Source organism: Neurospora hispaniola, assembly GCF_033458365.1.
Source record: "Neurospora hispaniola strain FGSC 10403 chromosome Unknown B0T23scaffold_16, whole genome shotgun sequence".
NCBI classification, from domain to species: domain Eukaryota; kingdom Fungi; phylum Ascomycota; class Sordariomycetes; order Sordariales; family Sordariaceae; genus Neurospora; species Neurospora hispaniola.
Window position 1 is genome coordinate 14627 of NW_026944421.1, and position 23115 is coordinate 37741.

Sequence of the window (23115 nt, forward strand, 5' to 3'; positions counted from 1 at the left end):
TATTACATACCCTTAAAGATATATAAAATAATAAAATTTCTAGTTCAGAGCGACATTTCAGAAGCCTTTTGGGCTCTAAATGAAAAAGACGGATTTTAGAGTAATCTACGGTTTCTAATTGGCTTAGAGTCAATTGTGGAGACGCCCATTTCAGAGCCCCAGTTTTCCAGCAATTTCAGAGCCAGACGATTAAAAGCGCTACCGAACAGCGCTCTTAAATTTCAGGCTCTAAAAAGTTCAGAGCCCCATTTCAGAGTATCCAAACACGCCCCAACTCCACCACTCACTCCTCCCGTTCTCTCCAAACCCACCGGCTCCGTATCCCAGTCGAAAGGTGATTTGAAACCAAAACGTCCGGCGCCCGAGAAAAAGCGATCGCTGTCGAAACGGGACGTAGTGCGCTTCTTCTTTATGTAGTGGAACGTCGACCACCACCACCATTGCGCGCAACCGAAGTGACAAGAAATACACGAAAGTACACAAACAAGCACACGACGACGCGAAACACCACCCCAATACACGCACCCATCATGTCCTCAACATTCACATCCCTCCGTGGCCTCGCCACCCGCCTCTTCGCCGGCGGCGCGCGTCCCTCGCCATCATCCCTCCTCCTCCCCAACAAGCCCGCGACCGCCGCCCTCCCCACCGCGATCCAACACCAACAAACCGCTTCCTACGCGAGCAAGGGCAAAAGCGGCCCCCCAGCCGGCATGTTCTCAGGCCAAAAGGCCGGCAGCAAGAAATCGAAAGGGCCCAAGCAAGTCGACCCGCGTATCATCAACATCCTGCGACACTTTGCCGTCCTCTCGCCCAAGCGGATCCCCCCACCCCTCCGGTTCGGCCGCAACAGGTACCTGCGCCACTGGACGATCCATCGCGCCTGGCTTCTTTTCCGTCGCCAGCAGCGCGAGCAGCGCGAGCGGATCTTGATGCAGCAGCACCAGAGCATGAGCAATGCGTGCGAGGAGCTTCGCAACACAGAGGGTCCCGGAACGAGGGAGACGGGATACCTGTATCGTGTGGCGATGCTGAAGAATGGTGTGTACGGACTGAAGAGTATCCCAATTGAGTATGCTAGTCGGGCGTTGGTGGAGACGCCGGGTAGGCAGGCTTGGAATCATGAGTGGAAGCGGTAAATGGGATGTTTGAGAAGGTGGGGAAGGATAGGGGTCTGAAAAGGATGGAGGGACGGGACGGGCCCGTATTTGTCTGGTGTGGGCATGAGAGATATAACAACCTCTGGGGATGGCAACAAGATGAAATAGTGCCAAAAGGGGGGTTTGGTTGATTGTACGAGTAGGGATAAGCAGGATTTTCCGTGGATTTGCTACGTTTTTTTCTTGCGTCAATTCCCGGTCTTGTTCTGGCCCATGGGTTCTGATCAAGATGTCCGTCCGTCCCCGACTTTGGAACGGAACGAAATGGTGGAATCATCGTGATCCGAGGACGACCGAAACCGCAGAGCGAGATTCTTGTTGGGTCAAGGAATGGGAGTCTTGAGGCACGCAAAGGGTGGTTCTGGAAGGAGGAAAATCAGCGACTGCTATACCCTCCCGGCCAAAGCATGCCGAGAGGGGGACAGCACAGCGAGACCGACCCGTGTGCCTGTTACCGCGTGTATTTGTTTGTGTATAAGATCCGCGCTTTGGGGAAACAAGGCAATACAGGCACGCTGCTACAACTAGAGAATGCCTCTTGATAAGTCTCGACAGCTTTTTGAATGTCTTTCAGGTTTCCTATTTATGCTTCTCCCCACCTGTTCCTGCTCTACAACTTTGAGTATGGCCGTGCTGGCATCCAGCAGCCAAGCCTCGTCCCTGACAAAGTTGTTGAGACACAAATTGGCCTGCCGAATAGTCGCAAGAATCAACCGAGCATGTCATTGTCTATACATGAGACCTTGGGTATAAACACGGATTCAAGCGTCTATGTTGTCTCTGTCAAACCTAGCTTCTAGGCAATTTACGAATTAAAACATCCCTAAAAGACCCTCGGCAATGTGTTTTCGAATTACACGTAATCTCTATTGTAGTTTTGTAACGGCATAGCTTAACTACAACGAGCGGAGAGCGGTCTCAGACTATCCACATCCGTCTTTTTTTTTTTTTTTTTTTTTTTTTTTTTTTTTTTTTTTTTTTTTTTTTTTTTTTTTTTTCCCATGACCGCTCGCTTTAGGTTACCCAGTTGACTGATCGCCCGCCAAGGCTACAGTCAAAGGTCTCGATTACTTTTGTCTCGGACGAGCAAGCCTAAGCAACCTTCCAGTTCAACTTCAGTCCCTCGTCGTCACGCAGTGCTAAATATTGATGTATAAGGAATTTCGAGTTGCATAGAATAGGCATCTAACCAACAATTCTATCTTCTTTGCAACTCATTTTGCTGCGACTGGATCTGCCCGAGTATCAAGAACAACGATTGCCTCCGCCATCTGATAACTTTGTTCCTCTTTCCCATCACCATGTTCTTCTTTCCAGACCTTCTATCAGTGGCCATTCCAGTTCAGTTATTTTGCAGAAATCGGGTTCCATGGGTTGTAAAGATTTGGATAGAAAACCTAAGATGGAATCCCCGTTCATGTCTCGCTCTTCCTTTTTGACACCCAAATAACACAGATTATGCCAAATTTCACCGCAAGCCGCAAAATGAATAATGCTGAAGGTGTGAGATACGAAACCCGGACAGTAAAACATGTGCCAGCCACATTGGGTTGCCCAAAGTCATCCGAACCCGCTGTTTGGTTAGTTAACACGAGAAAGCCGTGACAATCGAAGGAAAGTCTAAAGCCATATTAATACATAAGATATGTCTGAGAAAAAGGCTGGATGAGTTTCTCATGTGCCGCGTCCATTTCTCCTGCCGAAGCATCTGGCTGAGTGAAAATGAAACCCATGTGGATCATTATGGTCATTTTTCGTCCCGACATTCGATGTCCTGAGCAGCGAGGTTGATGTGGAGAGAGTGTGAGGCGAGGTCGAACCTTTCAAGTCGGCTGGCTTCAATGATTTCGGAGAGAACGTGTGCGTCTATCGAGTTACGCAGAGTTTGAGCTGAGGAGCCTTTCAACCAAGTGAGTGTAGATCCCTGCTCTTTTCTTCCCAGCCAAAAGGGAAGTCATCTTTGTGGATTTGATTCCCACTGCCGTTCTCTTTCGAGTTTGAAGCCATACGGAGTTCGAAGCCATATATACCAGTTATCCGCGCCCAGCTCTGCTTATGCTGGTCTCTGCTACAGCAGAGCTGGTTGTCGAATTCCTGCGCGCGATCGTTCGAAAGAAAGGATGGCGAATGGAGAGGATTCATACGGGTCCCCTTATCCCAGGACTCTCATAGAATCACACAGCACCCGCTTCCTTCCTTCTTCTCAAACGTTAGCAGCGCCGCTCGCGTGGCTGCCTCGAATACGTCGTCAACACCTTCTCCGGTAAGACTGGAACATTCGAGGTACTTTCGAGCGCCAATCTCCTTTGCTATCCTCTGGCCTTCGTCCTCCATCACGAATCGTTGGGATCGCTTTCGCATTTCTTCGATGGCAACTGGATCTCCCCTGAGATCCTTCTTGAGACCCACCAAAATGATGGGAACATTGGGACATCTTTCGTTGGCCTCAGTAACCCACTGTGAGAGGTCCTGGTTAGTGGTCTGACTTGATGATTTGCTGAGACAATGTGTCGCTCGAACCACCCACCTTGTGTTTAACGTTGTCCAAAGAATCTGGCGTGTCGACCGAAAACCCTATTAGAATGACATGCGCCTTTGAGTATGCTAGTGGTCGTAATCGCTCATAGTCTTCTTGTCCGGCTGTGTCCCATAGCGCTAGCTGAACCGACTTGCCATCTACTCGGCAGTCGGTAACGTAATTCTCGAACACGGTGGGGATCTATTGAATATTGTTATCGGTTAGCACGACGTGAACATGGACAGCGAGTATTAGGACGAGCGTGTTGGAGGCTGTCCATGTGATATGCTCAAGAGCACAGGAAGCATTGGGCACGGGGACACCGTAGGCCCGTGCCGCCATATGGTTTCACCGGCGGCTTTAACAAGTACTCACATATGTCTGTTCCCGCGCAGATACACGTTAGCCATTGATTCAAAGGTACGGATAACAGGAGGGCATATGCGTATGCGGGATCGGATGCGATAACTTACGGCTGGGAAAAAACCCAAAGTGAAGACGCTCAGTAGACTGGTTTTTCCACAAGCACCGTCGCCGATGATGACGAGTTTCCTATATCATACGGAGGATTAGCGTCTGCAGATTGGCGAGGCAACCAGTTGCTGGTATGTGTCTGTTCTGGAGGCTGGTGCAGCACAACGGCGGGGAAGGGGTTTGGTGTTCCAATTCGGTCACTCGAAGAGCTCTGGGTCGGACTGATTCGGTCCCGTACTTCTCCATCATTTCCCGAATCGCAAAGCCCAAGCAGGACAGGTGCTAGCTTACCTGCGGATGACATTCTGAGGGCTGCCTGATGCCATTTTGGGTAATGGCTGTAAATATCCTGAGCCTTGTGTTTGTCCAAACCAAGCTCACTTCGCCTGAGAGGACCTCGAGCCCCCTGGGTCTCTGCGCTGTCGACGGTGTGTAGTAGACGATGCTCTTGGGTTATTCAATTGCGAATTGCTATCGATGAAGATCTATCGGATATTGCGTTTCGGGATTGAAGTCGTCGCCGTTGCAACTGTACACACAGTTGGGGGTTGGTCGAGAGTATGTCGGGTAGAGAGGTACGAGAAGATGCGTTCGAGGGGCGGTCAACCTGGAGGTACCAGCAGGCTTGCGAGAAGCCAAGCGGCAGACGAGCGATGCAATCGGGAGAGTAGTAGAGCGCGTACGTTGGATTGCGTTGACGGCAGAATTGGACGAATAGGTGGGATAAAGCGAGGAGTAATTAGAGACGAGGAGAGAAAGGTGGAAAAGCTCAGAAAAAAAAAGAAAAAAAAAAAAGTTGATGGTTGGGAGTGAGGATGAATAGGGACAGGACTTGAACTGGAAATGGACCTGGAACTGCAGTGGAAGTGGTAGTTGCGCGCAACAGGCAGCTAGCGGAGCGGTTGGACAGTGACCGCGACCAGCAGTGTCAGGGCAGTGCTCGTTCGTTGGTAACCGGGTGATAAGGTAGGTAGGTTGGTAAGCAGCAGCAGACCGAGGGGAGTACCCGTGCCAGGACTGAAGTGAGGAGTCGGCAACTTGTACGGAACAGGAGAAGTGGAATTGAGCGTAGACTGTGCCTGCCTGGAATCCTGGACTTGGACTTGTGGTGGTGGTTTCGCGGGAAATTTTGAGGGGAAAACGACGGTTGATAGTTGCTGATCAAGGACGGGGGGCGCTTCTCGCTTTGAAGGAGTTCCGCAATTGCATTTGGGATTGATCTGAAAAGGAAACTGCCCCTGCCTTGATGGGATGAATTACGGCGGCTGACATAAACATCCTGGCAGTGAGGCTTCGAAACGCCGGACTCCTAGAGGTAACGGTGTAGGCAAGTGCGTGTGTTGTAGGTACAGTACTACGTACGTAGTACATGGTCCAGGCTCTGGGCTCCACCCGACTCTCTCTCTCACTCTTCAGTGTTCAGTCACTGTTCACGATCCATGTCCCGACCATGGAAGTGCCGACAATCCCAGGACCATATCGATGGACAGATGAACCAAACTGAAAGACACCACAGCCTACGCCTTTTTCTTTACACCCACCCACTACAGCAGCGACGAACACAGTCGAAACTCCAGTTACCGACAGGCTTGTCAAAGCTCGTCTCCGGCCGGCCTGGTTTGCTTCAAGATTGGTGTTGGTCCGATCCCTGTCGCCGCGACGGGGACATTTGGAGACATTTGGAGACACACAAATCCACGATTCCCAGGCACGGTACATCAGATTGTCCAATGTAGCGATGCTTGGTGTGTTGCCGCTACTAACTCTAGCGATCCAGGGCCCCCTGATTGCTGTTCTTGGTTCCCTTTTCCGGATGACAGCGACGGCCCTTCCTAGCAACAAACAGCCAAACTCGGGCAGGATGTGGACCTGTAGGATCTGTCCTGAGTTGTCTGTTGCACCAAGTCCTACCGTCGTCCTACCCTCCTTCACCTCCAGCAACCTCCCACATTAGGACATTTCCCAAGTCTGCGCAGTCTTCTCTGCCTCTCACGAGACTCTCTCATGGTGTGATGAAACGTCACTCTTTTTCCCTTTGCGGGATGCTGGCAAGATACAAAAAAAGAGCGGTCCTACCTCGTGTTGACGGGTGGGCCGCTTCCACTTCTAGCTTGTACTTGCCATCACAGCCATAAACGGTCGCGCGCTGCTCGAATGTCAAGCATGTCAGGGCGCAACGATCGTTTCTGATAGGTTATTGCAGCGCTGAAGCTTGGGCGATACCAAGGCTGTGCACTAATTAACGCTTCGGAAAACGACCCCCCCCCCCCTGAGGCTCGGGGCTGAGGCGATCCGCACGCAAGCCGCTTACTGCCCACTATGTACCCACTCTCTCCGGAGCCCAGCATCGAGAATCCAACGTGAAGGTCCCCAAAACGACATTTCCCGGCACTTTATGGCCAGTCAAGGTTAACTTACTTTCCGGGGTAAGGGAATTTGTCCTTCAGGGTTCCTGGTCAAGTGTTCCCTTCCGGGCAAGAAGTCCGTTCGAAGAGCTCAAGTTTCCAGCCGTGTTTATGCTTCGGTCCCTTTTGCTCACAAGATATCGAATCATGGGTTACGGTAACCAGACAAGATGACGGCCAGCCCGATTGTATGGGTTTACGAGGTAGGAGATACGTTCGATCACTTGCAGCATCTCCAGGCTTGTGCCAGACTGAAAATCCTCACCTCTCTGACATCAGTTTGGAACCATGTCTTGCTTATGATGAGCAAAGCCAATTACCCTCTAGCTCGATCCGCTTCACTCCCAACTCTGCGCCATTTCTGCGTTGAGCATTTCGACATTACCAAACCACAAGACAGAAAGCTTTTCGTCCACATCGTCGTCGCTCTCAAAGATACAGCAAATATTTCAGGGGTAAGTAAACAAACCAAGTAAAATGACCCTAACCCTGGTTCTTGGCAGACATGATGCCACCTTCTGTTTGGCAATGACAGCTTGAACGCGGCCTCATCCCTACCTAACAAAGAAGGTGGCATTTTTTCGGGTACTACATGGGCGATCAGCGGAACTCAAGGTGACGGCTTTTTTGTCATCGGCGAGGCGGCCTGTCGACACGTTTGGGAGGTTCAAGTCACGGCGCCCACGGGCTTTGACTCTTCCCGGGCTGTCATGCGTGGGAAACAGGCACGCCTATGGAAACAAAACCTACTGGTTGTCTAAGACGACTGAAGATGGGATTGAAGGTTCTTGATGGCAGCTTTACGGTACACCAACCCGCAAGAGAGTCATGCTTCGTTGTTAGTGCATCCCGTCTAGCAGCGAATCTGGAAAAGAACACATCTCTCCAAAGGCAACCTGCTGTTCAGTCTGCCAATAAAGATTTTGGGGGATGCGTCGACGTTTGGTTCCTCTGTGTCGCTTCGGAATGGGGCCAAAGATAACGTATAGTGGAAACTGAGATAGAAAGAGCGTCTCATATATGCTTGCATAACAATGTTGCCATTACCAATCCGTTGGCCAAGAGGGCCGTGACTACAGCCGATTTGGCTAGAAACATCATGTACCAGCACTGGATTGTACACGCGAATAATAAATCCAGAAAATGCACCTTGGTGGCCGTCACGAAACCGTTCTACTTGTAAGTAGTTGTGCAACTGCCTCAAGTGGTACGTAGAGGTACAATCTGGAAGTTACAGCTGTCTTATCGATAAGACTGTCGCTTGGCGCAATGAGCGAGTGGAAACGATGAATTCGAGGATCAGAGCGTCCGTCATTTGGCGAGCATCATCCGTCAGGGGCATGATGCTTTGCTGACAGCACGTGATGGTCAGCCTCGCTGTGGCTCACCAATGAAAATCTGTGGGGTTCGTTCTTCAGTCTCTCTCGCTGTGTGGAGTTTTGAGGCTACCCGACCCAACTTCGAAGGCAAAGACGCGACGTAGCAAGGAAGCGGCATCTGAAAACATCCGAACAGCACACTGGAGCAGTGGCCGAAGGAGCCACATTCGCGCTGTGAGGGGAAGGTGGAAGGCTTGCCGACCCTGCCCGCTCTGCTCGCCCAATCCACTTCATGCATCATTTCAGTTGCCGGTGCCGCGTTCCACTTCAGTTCCAATCGCATCGTCTCCACGGCAGGCCTGGTAGCTGCTCGTTGCTTGCTGTTCTACCTTTCAACCCGCTGCCTTCTATCTCCTCCAGTCTCCAGCTTGTTCATGATCTTGACAGACGCGGCTGTTCTTCTTTCCCCTGGCACCCAGACTAGAGGTACCCTATCGTGACGCCCTGCCGGGTCTTTTTTTATTCAAAAGCGCGCCTTCTACTCGTTGTAGCGGGCTGCCCTTTCGTTAATTAATCCCGTTACCTCTCTTACGTGAGTTTCGCCTGGTCCCCAAGTCGCTGATCTTTCAGATCGCATTTTACTACCTACCCATGCACCATTTGCACCAATCTGTGCTCCCTCTTTCCCACCATCGACATCACTCGCGAGTCTCCCTTTCCGCCTTTCCCGGCCAAGATAGCGACAGCGAGGTACATCATCATCGCTACTCAAGCTAGCGGTGGTACATCAACCCCTCCCAGCCGCCTAGTCACACCAACCAGTTCTCTCTGCCTCGAGCTCAAACCAGGACTCGCTTTTACATTCCATTCTTTTCCAACCACCACGACAGTGACAACGCCAAACCGCCGTTGCTCTATTCCCGCGAGCTACGTGCTTGGCTTCACGTCTTCATACACTGCATATTATCCCACTCGGTCATCTCGTTGCCCACCCGATTATCCGATCTGCGGCGCCGTAGCCCAACCGCCTCACATCTCTCTCAGCTTGGAGCTTACTTTGTCCTCAATTTTAGTTCTCGGCCGGACCCTTGCCCCTCCGATACCGTCGCACGGAATCGCATGTGCCCGATCCTCGAATCTGCTCGCGTCGTTCATTCTTGATACCAGAGTCAAACCATGAAGGGCAACAGTCGTCACCCTTCGGTGCCACCGCCGCCCTTGGCCCCGCAGTCGCCCACCTCCAAGGCCACGGCAAAATACACAAACAAAGATGGGTCCAAGTTCATTACGGTTCCCAAGGGGTCAACCCCAGCCGACTCGGCCCAGCCGTCCCCGACGATCACCACCGCTGCGAATGCTGCTCCCGGTCCACAATCGGCATCTACCTCGCATACACAAGGTCATGGGTTAGGTCAGGCGGAGGGACAGGTGCAACCTGTCAATAAGAAAAAAGCAAAGCGGCGTCAAAAGGCTGCGGCAAAGGCGGCTGCCACGCAAGGCATAGCTAACCCAGCACCCTCGAATGGCTTTCCGAGCCCTTCTCCGTCGCACGCGCAGCAATCTACAGAGGCCGATCACGACGACAGCCACGATGAGCATCTGGAAGAGTTCAATGATCGCAGAGATTCGCGGGCATCGAATATCCACGAGAATGGCTTTGCGCAAGGGGCGACTACAAGTTCTAAAAAGTCCAAGAAAAAGAAGAAAAAGAGCCATGCTGGTCAAAATGCGGCTGAACTGCCAAACAGTCCTCAACATGACACCTATGTCCCTGCGCCCCAATTGTCCCAACATCCGCGCCCGGGCATATCAAAGGAAAAGATTTGGAACACTAGCTCTCAGGAGGAGAGGGAGCGGATCAAAGAATTCTGGCTGGGGTTGAGCGAGACAGAACGCAAGGAGCTGGTTAGGGTCGAGAAGGATGCTGTGCTCAAGAAGATGAAGGAGCAGCAGAAGCACACATGCAGTTGCACTGTGTGTGGGAGGAAGCGGACGGCCATCGAAGAGGAGCTGGAGGGCCTTTACGATGCTTACTACGAGGAATTGGAACAGTACGCAAACCATCCCAATCAGGGCGAAGCGCCTCCGATGTTGGGGCGACGCCCGTCGTTCGGCTCCATGACAGGTATGCGCCCGCGTGGCCTCCCGACAAGCTATTCAAGTCACCATCAGCCCTCACATGCGCAAATCGTCGACCATGGTGCCGAAGAAGATGACGAGGAGGAAGAGGTTGAGGAAGAGTACAGCGAGGATGAGCAGGACGAGGATGACTATAGTGATGATGAGCCTTCAGAAGAACTGCACCGATCCGACTACCCGGCAGACTTTTTTAATTTCGGAAATAGCCTGACTGTGCAGGGTAGGGACAGATTCCCCATTCTTCCGTCTTTTCTACAGAGTATTCCCTCTCCGGGAACTAGCAATAACGCTTATGGCTCATCTTCTTTAGGCGGGATCCTAACCGTTGCCGACGACCTGCTGAAGAATGACGGCAAAAAGTTCATCGAAATGATGGAGCAACTCGCCGAGCGACGCATGGCTCGCGAGGAGGATGCGAGGGACCAGTTCGGTAGCCCCTTTTCTCACTCCACCGGCGACCGCAATGCCCATTATCACCCCCCGGCCGATGATGAGGTAGACGACGAAGAATACGACGAGGATTACGATGATGACGAGGAGGAAGAGTACGACAGTCAAGATGAAGAGGTATGGGTTCTACGTGTTGCACCGTTTGGGGGAGTGTTAAGTCATTAATCTGTTATTTAGGAAACCATGACCGAGGAGCAGCGTATGGAAGAAGGCCGCCGGATGTTTCAGATTTTTGCCGCCAGGATGTTCGAGCAGCGGGTACTTACTGCGTACCGTGAAAAGGTCGCTAGGGAACGGCAAAACATGCTGCTCGAGGAACTAGCCGACGAGAAAAGACGAAGCGAAGAACGCCTGGTCAAAAAGCAGAAGGAAGCCCAAAAGAAGAAGGAACGGCAGGCGAGGAAAAAAGAGCTTCAGGCTGAAGAGAAGGCACGCCGTGAAGAGGAAAAGATGGCTGAGGAGAAAGCGAAGAAAGCCGAGGAGGACCGGCAAAAAGAACAGAGAAGGCAAAGAGAAGAGGAAAAGAGGAAACAGAAAGAGGCTCAAAAGAAGGCGGAGGAAGAGGAACGAAGGCGTAAGGAAGCTGAACGCCAACGACGCAATCATGAGCGGGAGGAGAACGAGCGCAAAGCGCGAGAGCTCAGAGAGCGGGAGAAGAAAGCACGCGAAGAAGCGCGTCTCAAAGAGAAGGAGGCCCGTGAACAAAAGGAACGTGAGGCAAGGGAACAAAAGGAGCGGCAGGAGCGCGAGAAGAGGGAAAGGGAGGCCAAAGCCAAGGCGGAGATGGAGGCCGCGAAGGCGGCCAAGGATAAGTCTAAGCAGGACGACCGAGCAGCGCAGAAGGCTGCGGCTCTCGCAACCACCGCGCCTGTGCCCATCACTCTGCCCAAGAGGCCTGCTCAGCCGATCCAAACTTCTGTGCCGGCTGCAGTACCAGCCTTACCTCAACAACCTGCAGCATATGCCTCGCCTGTCATTCCCGTCGCCACCCCAGCGTTTCCAAAGGTGCCAGCCCCGGCTCAGAGTCGTCAAGTACACCAGCAAGAGAGTGTCACAACTTCTTCAGGACCAACATCTCAGCCGGGATCAGCCGCTAGCCAAAATCCTTCTCCGCACACATTAACACCAGTACTTACAAGTCCTGGTCCCATAAAACCACACAGCAAGTCCGGGGTTGCTGTGAGCGGGACACAAAGCAGTGGGGTACATTTACCGTCCCCCGCCCCTTCAACGACCGTCAACGCGGGTTCCAAACCACTTCAATCCCAGGCAAATCCCTTTGGCGGCCCCTCGATGAACATGCCATTCCAACCAACTCCTCAGCCCCCGCCTGGTTTCAGCAACCACATGCAACCCAAATATCCTCCTTTCTACAACCCTGCCAACAGTTATAACAGAGTGGCACCGGGGATGATGGCGGCGCCACCGGGTTTTTCTGCGCCATTAGGCGGGCGGGCAATGTCGATGCATTCACCTGGATTCCCCGGGCCCCTGGATTCACCAGTGTCAAGCTTTGCCGGCTTGCCAGCTGGATTGAGCTCACTGCTAGGCAAAGATAACGTGCCGTCTCACACTCGTCAGGGTTCCGGTAGCTTCGAAATCGGGCCTGTCGGCTCTTCAAGTCAGCCCATCAGCCGGCCGACGCCCATAGGAAGACCGGCCAGCGTGGTCCATGGCCAGCGACGATCACCCGAGTTCTCGACTAACGGAACCGATCAGGCGGAACAAGAAGTACATCTCGGAAGCAGTGCACTGCTCGAGCCTGATGACACTCAGCAGGATTTTCCTGCCCGGTCTCATTTTGGTCTGCTTGGGACGTCTGCGCCCGGGGTTCGATCTGCTCCTGGATTTGGTGGGGGGCCGTTTGGGATGGAAACCGGTTTTTCACTGCCACACCAGAACAGCCCGTGGAATCCGGTACCTCCACTTCAACACAACCCATTCGTGCCACCGCCTCCGGGGTTCCCGTCATCGTCACATCACGGACCATGGAGCCAGGCGGCACCGCCAGGAATCATGGGCCGAACTCCATCCATCGTGGAGCGTAGTGCCCCGTGGTCTGTGACACTTCGCAAGTCGCTCTGTGCTGTATGCGAAGATCTCGGTGCTGGCGGTAGTTCGAGTTACGATGGGTTCATCCCGTTGGGGGAAATCATGGCCCATATGAAGCAGTTTACAGTGAACGAAAAAGAAGTTCTTGATATATGCGATACGGAAGGAAACCCATCCAATGGCGGGGGGAGTTTCATTGTGCGGGACCCATTGTCGCCAAGTGGAAGCCCGCTCATTCGTTATGTTCCGGACGATGACGCTTCACGAGCTCCATACGGCCCTATCAAACATCCCGGCGATATCGGCAGCCCGATCGTCGGTTCAGGTTCATTTAATGTCGGATCATAGGAAGATAAAACATCGCATTCGGCCGGGCAAGGAGAGCCACGGCAGCCGCGCGGGATAACAGGCACTGATCAGAGTGCAATTCGCCAGACATATTTGCAAAGAACTCGGGATGCGCAAGGGCGAACACAGACGAAGCCGGATGCTGAATAAGTGCAAAACTATTTAGGGTCTTTGAGGGACAATATAGACCAACGCAGTACAGGCACGAGTCTAGGCTCCGATCCAGCACGCCTATACAACCAGTCCGATGGTGATCAATCTTGGCGCCGATTATCGCGTTCGGAATCGGTTGCACGAGCCGGGTTTTCAGCTAGTCCCCAATTTGGTAACAGTAGGGAACCCTCGTCGCGAACCATTACGCCTGTGGTTCAAGGACAGAACAATCGAAACCATGTTTTTTTTTGGCAGAAATCAGAGCCGCTCGCCGTCTTCTACTTCCCAAATCGCTAGCGGCTGGCAGTCACAATCCAGCACAGCTGTGGCTCAAGGTCCGGATAGCCCAGATAGTTTTGCGTTTGGCAGAAATCCGGGCCGATCTTCCTCGGTATCAACTACGCCTGTGGCGCAGAGGCAGGACAATCCAGATGCTTTCCTGTTTGGTAGAACACGTACAGCTGTTGGGTAAGGAAATCCAGGTGATAGTTCGTTTAGCCGTAGCGCAAGCAATCAGCAAGGCCAACGGAAGAACCCGGAACGAACAACGTGGGCGTGGTGATGAGGGCCGATGGGAAGAAGGCTTTGACTTGACTGTGTATGGGTACGGGTGTAGGTGAATCAGCCGCCGTATATGGATGGGTAATGAGGGTTATGAAGGCCGGCTAGTGTTGGACGGCTTGTAAGCAACATATGCATTTGAAGTAAGCACTATCTCTCTTTCGTTGTCGGTTTTCCAAGGAAGGAAGCGAAGTATTCATCAGACAACAACAATGATGCGAGGGGAGAACGGGCATGTTCTTCTTGTCCTCGGTACTGGCTTGTTATTAAAGGAGGAGAACGCCGATGAGGCTCATACCCAATGTTCTCCCGTGGTTGTCGTTTGTATCTTTCTTTTTTTTTTTTTTTTTTTTTTTTGTTCAGCAGCATATTGAACATGGAAGCGAAATGGTAGCTACTTAGGCAGGCTGTCTACTGTACAATTCAAAGCAAGGAGATATTTGCTGGCTCTCGAAACGTTGAAGCTCGATACACTTCTTCCATGTTTGTGGTATGCCAGTGTTCAGGTTGGTGGTGGATGGTCCGGCTCAGCCACTCCTTTGTGTGCTGCTTGATACGATGATTCGCTCCCCTTTCCCGTTGTGTCCCCAGTGGCGCTGGCTGATTGGGCAAGGATTGAATAAGTCCAGACTGTTCGTTCGTGGAGCCGTTCATATTCAGAAATTCTGGCCGTCCTTGATCACAAAAATCCATCTTTTTACTCATGCCCAAGGTCATTCTGATCATGAACCCCCGATGATGGATATCAACACTGTGAGCAAGAATAGTACTTAGTTGGTGAATACTGGAAGAAACGGAAAGCTGAAAACGGAGCAAAAGGCTAGGCAAAACTGAGCTCAAAAGGGGACCATGTGGATTCACGCTGTTCTTCTGATTGGACGACGCATCTGAGACCGTGCAGTGCTCCCCATGTGGGGACCTTCAGCAGTCGTATGCCAAGCCTCTTTTCAATCTCGCTGGGAGCAAAGGCGAGAAGGGAGAGAGAGAGGGATCCCTGTCCAAACCCCCAAATCCGAGTTTGACAGGATCATTACTGTCCTATGTATAGACAAGCAGCCGAGTATCGTTGCTGAGATAGTGCGAGAACCGTACGGGCGGATGGGCGGTAAAGAGCCTTGAGGTTGTCGGATGCGCGAGGATGCCATCGTGAAAGTGTGTTTGTTGGTGGTGTTTGAGGCTACATATCAACAGGGGCTGATTTTACCTGGGGGTTGTGGTCCTATCGAGCGGTATGTATTGGGAATACCGATGCCCACTGGGGAGATCGCTGTCAAGCAATGTTTGGTCCTTTCGGGGTCTCTGGGTCCCGTCATCGAGTCGAGAACCGGGGGGCAAGGGGAGGGGGGAAAAAAGGAGCGAAAAGGAGGCGGTCGCTCTGGAATTGCAGGGGTTCGTTCGCTCAAACATGTTCGAGCTGACTGGGCTTTTTCCATTTCTCAGACACACGCCGCCGTCTGCTACCATTTCTCTCCTGCTTCCATTCCTGATCCACCATCATCAATACCGTATCCTTTTCGACTCATCTTAGGAGGGGAGAGACGGCGACAGCTTCACTTTGTTGTGTCGTTGTTGACAGTCTTCAGCATCTATCTCCACTGATCCCTACGACATTCCCGTCCTGCCTGCAACGTGCCGATCGATCCCTGGGCCAACGGGCATCACCCCCCAAACACCTGCAAAACCTGGGACGACGAACCACCAGTCAGCCCTTCCGATCTCCAAAAACTCGTCAACCCGCACAGCCAGCCTACTGGGATCACCAAACCTCGTGTGTTTCGGGCGCACAACCAAACAATCACCAGATTCATTCAGGAACAGGAAAGCCGACCTGAAGATCCCGCCTTCAGCTTACCGCCACTGCCATTCGAGAGCACTTGGAAGCAATCAAGCTACCTACGGCTCGATCCGACCCGACCGACGACCGCCCGTCCGCCTGCCAAGTCGAGTACCAGCCTGTGACGGGAACAAGAAGGAAAATGGCGGCAACAACAAAACACTCGTCCCTCGCCGCCTTGGCTTCCCTCTCCCTCCTTCTCTTCTCCCCGGTTTTTGCCTCGGCCCAGCAAGTTCCCGGTCTAGAATGCCTGCACTTGCGCAGCCACGAGCTGGCTGTCATGGCCGCCTGCGGTGATGAGGGCGCTCTCAACCACTACTTCTCCACCTTCCCCACCACCATGTCGTCTGGCGACCCCGATTATCTCAAGACCCTGACGAAATGCTACATCGATTCTGGCTGCAACGAGGAGGAAACCCCCGCGCAGATCGCCGACGCCGCCAAGCGCTGCTCCGGAGGGCCCGCCGCCCACCCCCATCATCAGCTGGGCTCTCGCTCCGAGAAGGGTGCCTTCTACAACCACCGCCTGCGCATTCCCGTTGTTCCCGCCAAGCCAGCGTCCATCGCCGTCGCCCGCGCCGCCGTCACTGATGCGCCCGTCGTCGAGCCCGATGTCGCCCTCATGAAGACCAAGATCACCGCCCCAGCCATCCTGCCCCGCGCCGATGAGACGACCGAAACCCGTGCCGTCGCCGGCACCGAGCGGCCCTCGTCGCCCTTGATCTGCCTGACCAAGTCCGACAAGTCGATCCAGTCGTGCCCGACCCAATCCACCGGCACCGCCTCGGGCAAGTTGCTGCCTTGCTTTGAGACCTCGGTGCCCGTCGACGTGTGCGTCGAGGGCCTGATCTGCCAAAACGCGAGCGGCCAGGGCATCAGCTGCATGTACAAGCAGTCCGGTCTCGAAACGGCCGGCATCGTCATGGCCATCTACTTTGCCGCCACCATCGGTTTGGCTGTCTGCGGCCTGTGCTTCTTCTGCTGCCGCGAGCGCCGCACCATGAAGAAGCTCGAGCGCGCGGCCGAGGCGGCCAAGATTGCGAAGGAGGCCAAGTCTAGCGCCATGGCCGCTAAGAAGCGCACCTCTACCGCCCCCGCCCTCGACCAGCATCAGCAGGAACAGGAGCACATGTTGGAGCAGCCGCTGATGGGCGGCAACGGGGGTTACATGGGTGGTGGTGGATATCAGGGTGTCCCCCTGAACAACGAGTATGATGATGTCCCGGCCCCGCCGCCGCATATGGCCGATACGGGATATGGTGGTGCGGCGGGAGTTAGGGGTGGGTCGGGTAGCGGAAGCCCGACGGGCGGAGCGCCCAACCCGTTCTCGGATCATAATGAGGGACACCCTGCCTTGAGGTGATCAGTCCATTTGGAGGTTGTGAGAGTTTCAGTGTTGGGGTTGTTGGATGAAAGCAAATGTTTTGGTCATCTACTGCTGGGGCAGTCAGGCTGCTGTGATTGGTCTACTGTTGGAACCTCGTGTTCGAATGGACGAAGAGGGGGTGGTTGATTGGAAGACAAAGGTGCTTTTTTTGCAAAGTCTCGCTGTTGGCGGCGACTGGGTACAGGTAGTGAATGTGTTGCATTGTCTGGTGTAGGTATCAATGGATAAAGAACGAATGGACGGGAGAAGGGGGTTGTGGCGTTCTTACAGGTCCGGCGGACTTTCGATTTTCCATCTCAAGGAAGCGCCGCCACTGAGCGGAAGCATGGGCTGCTGTCTCGTGGAAAATATCATTCGTCACTTTAGCATGCTTAACCCTTCATGATCCTGAAAAGCTTGGTGTTGCAGTTCTCGAGCCATTTGCTTCGTCATGGGCACATTGGAGCGTGAACGTGTTCTGGTGATCCGGCGTATCTGATCGGCGCAAGTAACGGTAGTTTGGGTACTGTATCTGGTAGTCGTGGATGATTCGATTCTCGCATCATTTCCACCAACGGAAATGCCGGTGAAGAACCTCCATCGATGCATGCATGGACTGCAGAGTGCGTTGCATCTATCTTCTTTACCGCTCTCAAAGTGCATGCTTTTGTACTTGGGGTCTACATAGCCACGCCGCCGGTCCCGTCGTCGTTGCCTCAGGCATAGAAACGGTAGCATAAACACTGTTATAATACATGGCTTATGATGCGCCGGAGCTACACAACCCGTGGCAGCCAACCCGACTGTGTAAGTTAATTGGAAGCTGGGAAGACAAGTTCCTGAAAATGAAACACCAGCTGTACTTCAATCATTCGTTGGTGTTCCGAGCATTGGGATGCAGTGCATATACGGGGGACCAAAAATATGCGGGATCAACAGTGCACCTGTAGCCCATTTGGTAACGAAGAAGAATACCCTGACAAAACATACAGATATTCGACGTGAAGCGCTATATATTGCATTTCGAAATACATTATTTATAACAAGGATTGGACCTTTGTTTGGCGAGATATCGACGAGTGTCTATGGGGTTGCTGTGGGTGATGAATGCATACACTGCTTGCGCTCCCGCCGCCCCCGAGTCTGGAAGAAAGAATGGAGAGGACGATGATACCACCCATAACAACAGTTCATGGTCCGCACATTCATTTTGATACAAGATCCCGTCCTCAACTAAGCAAGCGTAAAGGAAGCCGGCCCCGTATATACACTAGCCCCGCTCGCACCCTGCCAGTCCGAAAACGGACCAAAGTAATTCAAATTGACCGTGTTGCCCACGACATGCGTATCGCTCAGCAGCACGCGCACCTGGTTGACGGCGCTGACGACGTTGAAGCGGAGCACGAGCTTGGGGTCGGTGGACGTCCACGCGCCGCTGTTGGTGGGCAAGGTGGTGCCGGGCGTGGAGTGCGTGAAGGTTGCGAGGGCGTTTTCCGGGTTGACGTTGATGGTGGCGCGGTAGCTTGGTTGGTGTTGAGGTGTTAGTGGGGTGTTTGTTGGATGGGAGGAAGGGTATGTGGGAAAGGGGGAGAGGAATGGGGGAGGGAAAACATACTTGATATGGGTTGCGTTGCGAGTGGCAGAGAAGCCGGTGACTGTGGCCGAAGTGGCATGCTGGGCTAAGGATGGAGCCGCGCTGGCGATGAGAGCGGCGAGGCCAGCGAGAGTAGTGGTGAATTTCATTGTGATACTGGGGTTATATTCGTGGTGTTTTTGATCTGGTTGTTCTCTTGGTTTCCTCGATAATTTGATAGCAGGGAGGTGCTAAATAATTGGATAGTCTGTCCTTGTCAAGCATGGAAAGGCCGGCTACTTATACTTTTTCTTCTGCAAATTCCTTCCTCGTATCCTACTTTACCTGGAGTTCTTGTTCTCGACAGCACTGGATTTGATTACGCTATTAATGTTCTAGATGCCGTCACAGTTGTGGTTCTCGACTTAAACCTCTCCAATACCATGTTAAAGACGCTCAAAATGTCCAATACGTACGTAATTAAATGATATATCTTCTCATGTGAATCGCTCTTGTGTGATGAAGTAGTTCATCATATCACGAAAAGTATTGGACATTAATTCCAGGTTACCAAATTCTCGAGTGTCTGGTTGAGTACAATGATTCGACGCCTCCTGGGATCATGATGCTTATTCTAGCATAATGAGTCCGTATGCGGCGAACAGCCCTGTGAGGTATCGTCTTTCTAAGAATTTCCCATTCCGACTACGCCTCTCAAAGACGACGCTCGCGATATCTTACCAAGGTTAGTAATATATGAGTAATTCAAACCACAGAGTTAAATGGTGTATACCTACCTTCCTTTCTCATTAAGCTTTGTCTTTTTGAGGGTCTGGAAAGATGGCAGTGAGAGGCGTGCATGAAATTCGCCAAGAGAGTTCCGTTGGATAAGTGATATTCTGATGTCTTCTCCAGAAAAGTTAGTTGTTGCATCGATGCTGTCTCGTCCCCACTAAATGATTTTTCGTTCGATATTCTCTGGATTGGTTGCACAGCGTTCCCACGAGAACACTCAATGGATTAAAAGGGGAGTCAAGAAATCGTCGTCGTCGCAAGTCTACCCCGGTCTCTTCAAAGTTTGGTACTCAGTAGACATTAGACTACCCCAGACCACGCTACGACACTCTGGGATTGAGATGTCCGAAGAGGCTGAAGCTCGGATTCTGCCTTCTCACCTAGATTGTGGGGTTGCCCCCAAGTTGTGCATACGAACACAAACAGAAAACGTTGTTCTAGACTTTTCCTAATTCTTCAGAATGCATCGTGCCCTCACCACACACGAAAAAAAATGTCCGGTGGTGAATGGTGACGGAGCTCCTAGTGTCCCAGAATCCTGCGAGAATGTCTGTCTCTCAGCCGTTAAGACAATATTTGCCGCTATGGTACTTGGCGGGTATGAATGTGCCCTTGTTGAAGCTTTCGTGGAGTTCTGACACATCATTTCAGTTGGTCTATTTGGTGAGACCTGAGGTACTCGAGTTATATATCCGGTTTTGGCAAGTTCCTTGTCCATGCAACCGAGTATTTTAGGGCTCCATTTATAATAACAATGATATAGTTCACGCTGACTGTGTATCTAGCTAGTCGCCCCCCTATGGGCACGTAGTCCTTCTTCAGTCAAGGCCGGGAGGAAAAACCCTATTTCCCGGATAGAAAACCTCCAGCTTCGTTATCGCCGCACCTCAAATACTAGCGCGGTCCTACTCATCCGGTCCGTCCTGCACACCTGCCCTCACCGGCATACTGTCTCTTACGAAGAAGAACCCATTTACTCGCACCACTAACGAAGGTCACCGCTAACTCGACGCATTTTTATTTTGGGATTGCCCTTCCGTATCCTTTCTCCGTGAGGTTGGGAGCTCTGGGTAGGTCTCTCCTTCCAAGTATAAGAAGGCGGTCTCCTCCCTCCTCCCTCCCTCTTTCCTCCTCTCTCCTCCTTTCTCCGTTCTTGTTGCCGCCGATATTTTTACCAATCTACTCACAGCTTGCAACACCCACCATGTCTGCCGCCGAGGCTTCCAGCCCTACCCGCGGCAATTCCGACGCTGCAGTCGACGCTGGAACTACCTTTAGGCCCCATTAACTTCGAACGTTATCGGCTGCGACGAGACGAGAATCATGAATTCTTCGAATTTAGCGTACAATTATGTTAGCTAAGTCTTCCATTCCATTCTGATTAGGGCAAGAAAAATAATAATCCGAGGATTGCATTGACTGATAGGGAAGGCAGGGAGGATCTTCTTTGTTACTGCATTGTGTAAGACTTGTTGCGTGAAGAAAAGAACAACTGCCGGTCAATTGGCGATCTCCTAACGACTGGAAATTGGAAACAAGCATGGGTGGGAAGGATGTCGAAAATAAGAGGACTCGAGTGTACCACGTGAGTCTTGTGGCTAGCAACGAAAGATGCTCGGGTAATAACATGCATCAAAGTTATGCATCGGACGAAGACCACCGCACAAAGAAATAAATGCTTTGTAGACTAGTACCGTGTAAACTCGACTATCCCCTGTGAGCGCCGGACATCTGGCAGAAATCTGCCAGAATTATGCTCTGTGATCACGCATATGCCAGCCAACGTGACTATCCATATCCAGTGAATGAAAACACGAGGATATTTCCTATTTTCTTGACTTGGGCACATTTGAGTATACAGCGGCTGGCCTTTTTTCTGTTAGCTCCCTGCACAAATCTGCCCTTTGTCCGGCGCCCAAGGAGGGATAGTGTTTGGCCAGTTTCGCGAGTCTATATGGTAGGTAGCTAAAAATGCGTGGTTATATGCAGGGGCAGACATGAAGTTATTAGGTATATAGAGGTAGGAGCTCCTGAACCTCAAGGTATTCCTTGAAGGAAAATAAAGTTGGAAAAAGAAGAAAAGGAATGACAAGCAAGAAAGCCAGCAAGCTGGAGGAACATGGATTAGATTTGAACAGCGGTAGGCACGATTTATCCAGTACAATGACTGCCAAAAACGTTGCATCGGACCTAGAATATCTAGAGAACTGCATATATACCTACATGCAGAAGTGACTGGTGCAATATACCTGACCCAGTTACCCGGCACATTTCCTTCCACGACTATACAACACTCGCGCCTTCCTTTTTTTTCTATTTTTTATTTTGCGTTCTGTTCACTAGATAAATCTAATGTTCCCCTGTGTCCCACAGTCCTAAAATCTTGAACAACATTCCTAAACGGAGCTCATCTGTCCTCAAATCTTGAACAACGTTCCTAAACGGAACTCATCTGTCCTGTCACTCATCTGTCACTTCAAACCTACAAACCTTGCTGAACAACCTTTCTACCCCAGGGACTGCTGGTTTTCCAAGCTTAAAAGGCAATTCCCATCGCACCCGAAAAACCATCTCTTGTTTCATCCATCATCCAAACTTGGGATTCGACCAAAAACTTTACTGCCAGACGAAAAGGCATTAACCATCGACAACCCCCCCTCCCACTCAGACAAATCAGGAACACCCATCGACTCCTGGCCACCGACCACCGACCAGCAACTAGCAAGCGTCATCCATTCCCTTTGCTATCAACATCGAAGGGTCGACATCACATTCTGAGCCAACGTCGTTCGTTAGCAAGTCGTCGTGTTCACAACCCGATCACCTCAAACCGTCAAATTCTCGACGCGACCGATCATCAGACCTCGGCAAAAGTGCCAATCGACTACCTACCAGTGACTAGACCACGCGCACGACAGGAAAGAAGTCGTCAGTAAAGGCAACCATGCCTTCTAAGAAACAAAGGCAGCATCACTGGTAAGTCCGACCCCGAGCGAGTTCGCGCAGTTGCCCCGCCTGCTGCGAAGTCCACAACGCTTCGTACTTCTTGACTGTTGAATCCAGACTGCTAACCAAACACCGCTGAAAATGCACAGCCCGGTGTGTACGCGCGTGGGCAATGTACGCTGCCTCAAGAAGCAGCACTGGCGCCCATGCGAGATTCACGGCAAAAGCGGCCATCATGGAGATTTTTCGGTCTGCGTGAAGTGTGACGGAAGTGAGAAGCGCGCAGAGAAGGCAGAACGGATTGAACGTCAGAAGGAGAGAGAGGAGCAGGAGAGACTCCGAAAGGAAGAAGCCGAACGGAAGAAACGCGAGGAGGACGAGGCGAAGCGGGCCGAGAAGGAGAAGGTTCGCCAGGAGAAGCATCTAAAGCATGAAAGTAAAGATGCGAAGAAGGAGGACGAAAGTTGAAATGTTGCGAGCAGGAAGGGGCATATGGGATGACGCAGAAGAGGAGGAGGGGCAGAGAAGGCTTCTGGCAGAGATGGACTCTGAAGTTCAATCAAGCAAGCAAGCAAGCCAAGACACAGCGTGGAAGGGAGGAAATAGGAAGAGAGGTGGTGATGGTCTTCGATTGTCGTTCACGCAACTCTCCGGCACTTTTCTGCAATGAAGTCACCACCACAACACCCATACGTTAAGATCAATAAACAAGATCCACCCAAAAACAAAACGCAAAGTCCCCAAAACTGAACCTATTGTGAAACGTGAATATGACTGTAGTTTCTCAAACGTGAATATGACTGTAGTTTTTCAAAAGAGAATCCCCCCTTCCCCCCTGTGAACATGTATGTACACCTATCCATCCATCCGGCCCACACCTAGTCGAAGTTCTTCAACATAGGTTCCAGAATGTTTGTTCGAAAGGCCCTAAGAGATATCTCATCCGCTGTTTGGAAGAAAAAAAAAAAAAAAAAAAAAAAAAAAAAAAAAAAAAAAAAAAAAAAAAAAAAAAAAAGAAGAAG

At 51.8% G+C, this 23115-nt stretch overlaps 7 protein-coding genes across 7 annotated transcripts; 5 read left to right on the forward strand and 2 right to left on the reverse strand.

Annotated features, from left to right (window-relative positions):
• Positions 1-270: 270 nt before the first annotated feature.
• On the forward strand, positions 271-1139 carry B0T23DRAFT_328208 (uncharacterized protein; the record flags this gene model as incomplete). Its single annotated transcript, XM_062835672.1, has 2 exons — positions 271-393; positions 489-1139. Coding segments are annotated over 2 exons (774 nt in total), but the record flags the coding sequence as incomplete, so codon positions are not given.
• Positions 1140-3009: 1870 nt separating this feature from the next.
• On the reverse strand, positions 3010-4760 carry B0T23DRAFT_58624 (small Rho-type GTPase). Its single transcript, XM_062841508.1, has 5 exons — positions 4444-4760; positions 4152-4230; positions 4054-4059; positions 3688-3879; positions 3010-3617 (listed from the first exon to the last, which is right to left on the reverse strand). The coding sequence occupies exons 1-5, from the start codon at positions 4476-4478 to the stop codon at positions 3327-3329; spliced, it is 603 nt and encodes a 200-aa protein (XP_062687687.1). The 5' UTR covers positions 4479-4760; the 3' UTR covers positions 3010-3326.
• Positions 4761-7162: 2402 nt separating this feature from the next.
• B0T23DRAFT_58653 (uncharacterized protein) lies at positions 7163-7555 on the forward strand. Its single transcript, XM_062841509.1, has one exon. The coding sequence runs from the start codon at positions 7291-7293 to the stop codon at positions 7537-7539; it is 249 nt and encodes an 82-aa protein (XP_062687688.1). The 5' UTR covers positions 7163-7290; the 3' UTR covers positions 7540-7555.
• Positions 7556-9052: 1497 nt separating this feature from the next.
• On the forward strand, positions 9053-12865 carry B0T23DRAFT_433528 (salt tolerance down-regulator-domain-containing protein; the record flags this gene model as incomplete). Its single annotated transcript, XM_062840451.1, has 2 exons — positions 9053-10582; positions 10643-12865. 2 exons carry the CDS (start codon positions 9053-9055, stop codon positions 12863-12865), a joined length of 3753 nt encoding a protein of 1250 aa, XP_062687689.1.
• Positions 12866-15367: 2502 nt separating this feature from the next.
• On the forward strand, positions 15368-16967 carry B0T23DRAFT_58681 (uncharacterized protein). The gene has a single exon (XM_062841510.1). It carries the CDS (start codon positions 15556-15558, stop codon positions 16774-16776), a length of 1221 nt encoding a protein of 406 aa, XP_062687690.1. The 5' UTR covers positions 15368-15555; the 3' UTR covers positions 16777-16967.
• An 806-nt stretch (positions 16968-17773) lies between these two features.
• Positions 17774-18588, reverse strand: B0T23DRAFT_348360 (uncharacterized protein). Its single transcript, XM_062836010.1, has 2 exons — positions 18395-18588; positions 17774-18301 (listed from the first exon to the last, which is right to left on the reverse strand). The coding sequence occupies exons 1-2, from the start codon at positions 18520-18522 to the stop codon at positions 18013-18015; spliced, it is 417 nt and encodes a 138-aa protein (XP_062687691.1). The 5' UTR covers positions 18523-18588; the 3' UTR covers positions 17774-18012.
• A 3503-nt stretch (positions 18589-22091) lies between these two features.
• B0T23DRAFT_437251 (uncharacterized protein) lies at positions 22092-22640 on the forward strand (the record flags this gene model as incomplete). Its single annotated transcript, XM_062840617.1, has 2 exons — positions 22092-22123; positions 22243-22640. The coding sequence occupies 2 exons, from the start codon at positions 22092-22094 to the stop codon at positions 22559-22561; spliced, it is 351 nt and encodes a 116-aa protein (XP_062687692.1). The 3' UTR covers positions 22562-22640.
• Between the last annotated feature and the right edge of the window lie 475 nt (positions 22641-23115).

Bases quoted from the DNA above. Each gene is read 5' to 3' on its own strand.
- B0T23DRAFT_58624 (XM_062841508.1), bottom strand. From the start codon at position 4,478: ATGGCATCAGGCAGCCCTCAGAATGTCATCCGCAG. The intron at 4,231-4,443 runs GTAAGCTAGCAC...CGTATGATATAG, and splicing joins CCTCAGAATGTCATCCGCAG to GAAACTCGTCATCATCGGCG. The intron at 3,618-3,687 runs GTGGGTGGTTCG...GACCTCTCACAG, and splicing joins TGGACAACGTTAAACACAAG to TGGGTTACTGAGGCCAACGA.
- B0T23DRAFT_58653 (XM_062841509.1), top strand. From the start codon at position 7,291: ATGGAAACAAAACCTACTGGTTGTCTAAGACGACTGAAGATGGGATTG.
- B0T23DRAFT_348360 (XM_062836010.1), bottom strand. From the start codon at position 18,522: ATGAAATTCACCACTACTCTCGCTGGCCTCGCCGCTCTCATCGCCAGC. The intron at 18,302-18,394 runs GTATGTTTTCCC...ACACCAACCAAG, and splicing joins CGCAACGCAACCCATATCAA to CTACCGCGCCACCATCAACG.
- B0T23DRAFT_58681 (XM_062841510.1), top strand. From the start codon at position 15,556: ATGGCGGCAACAACAAAACACTCGTCCCTCGCCGCCTTGGCTTCCCTC.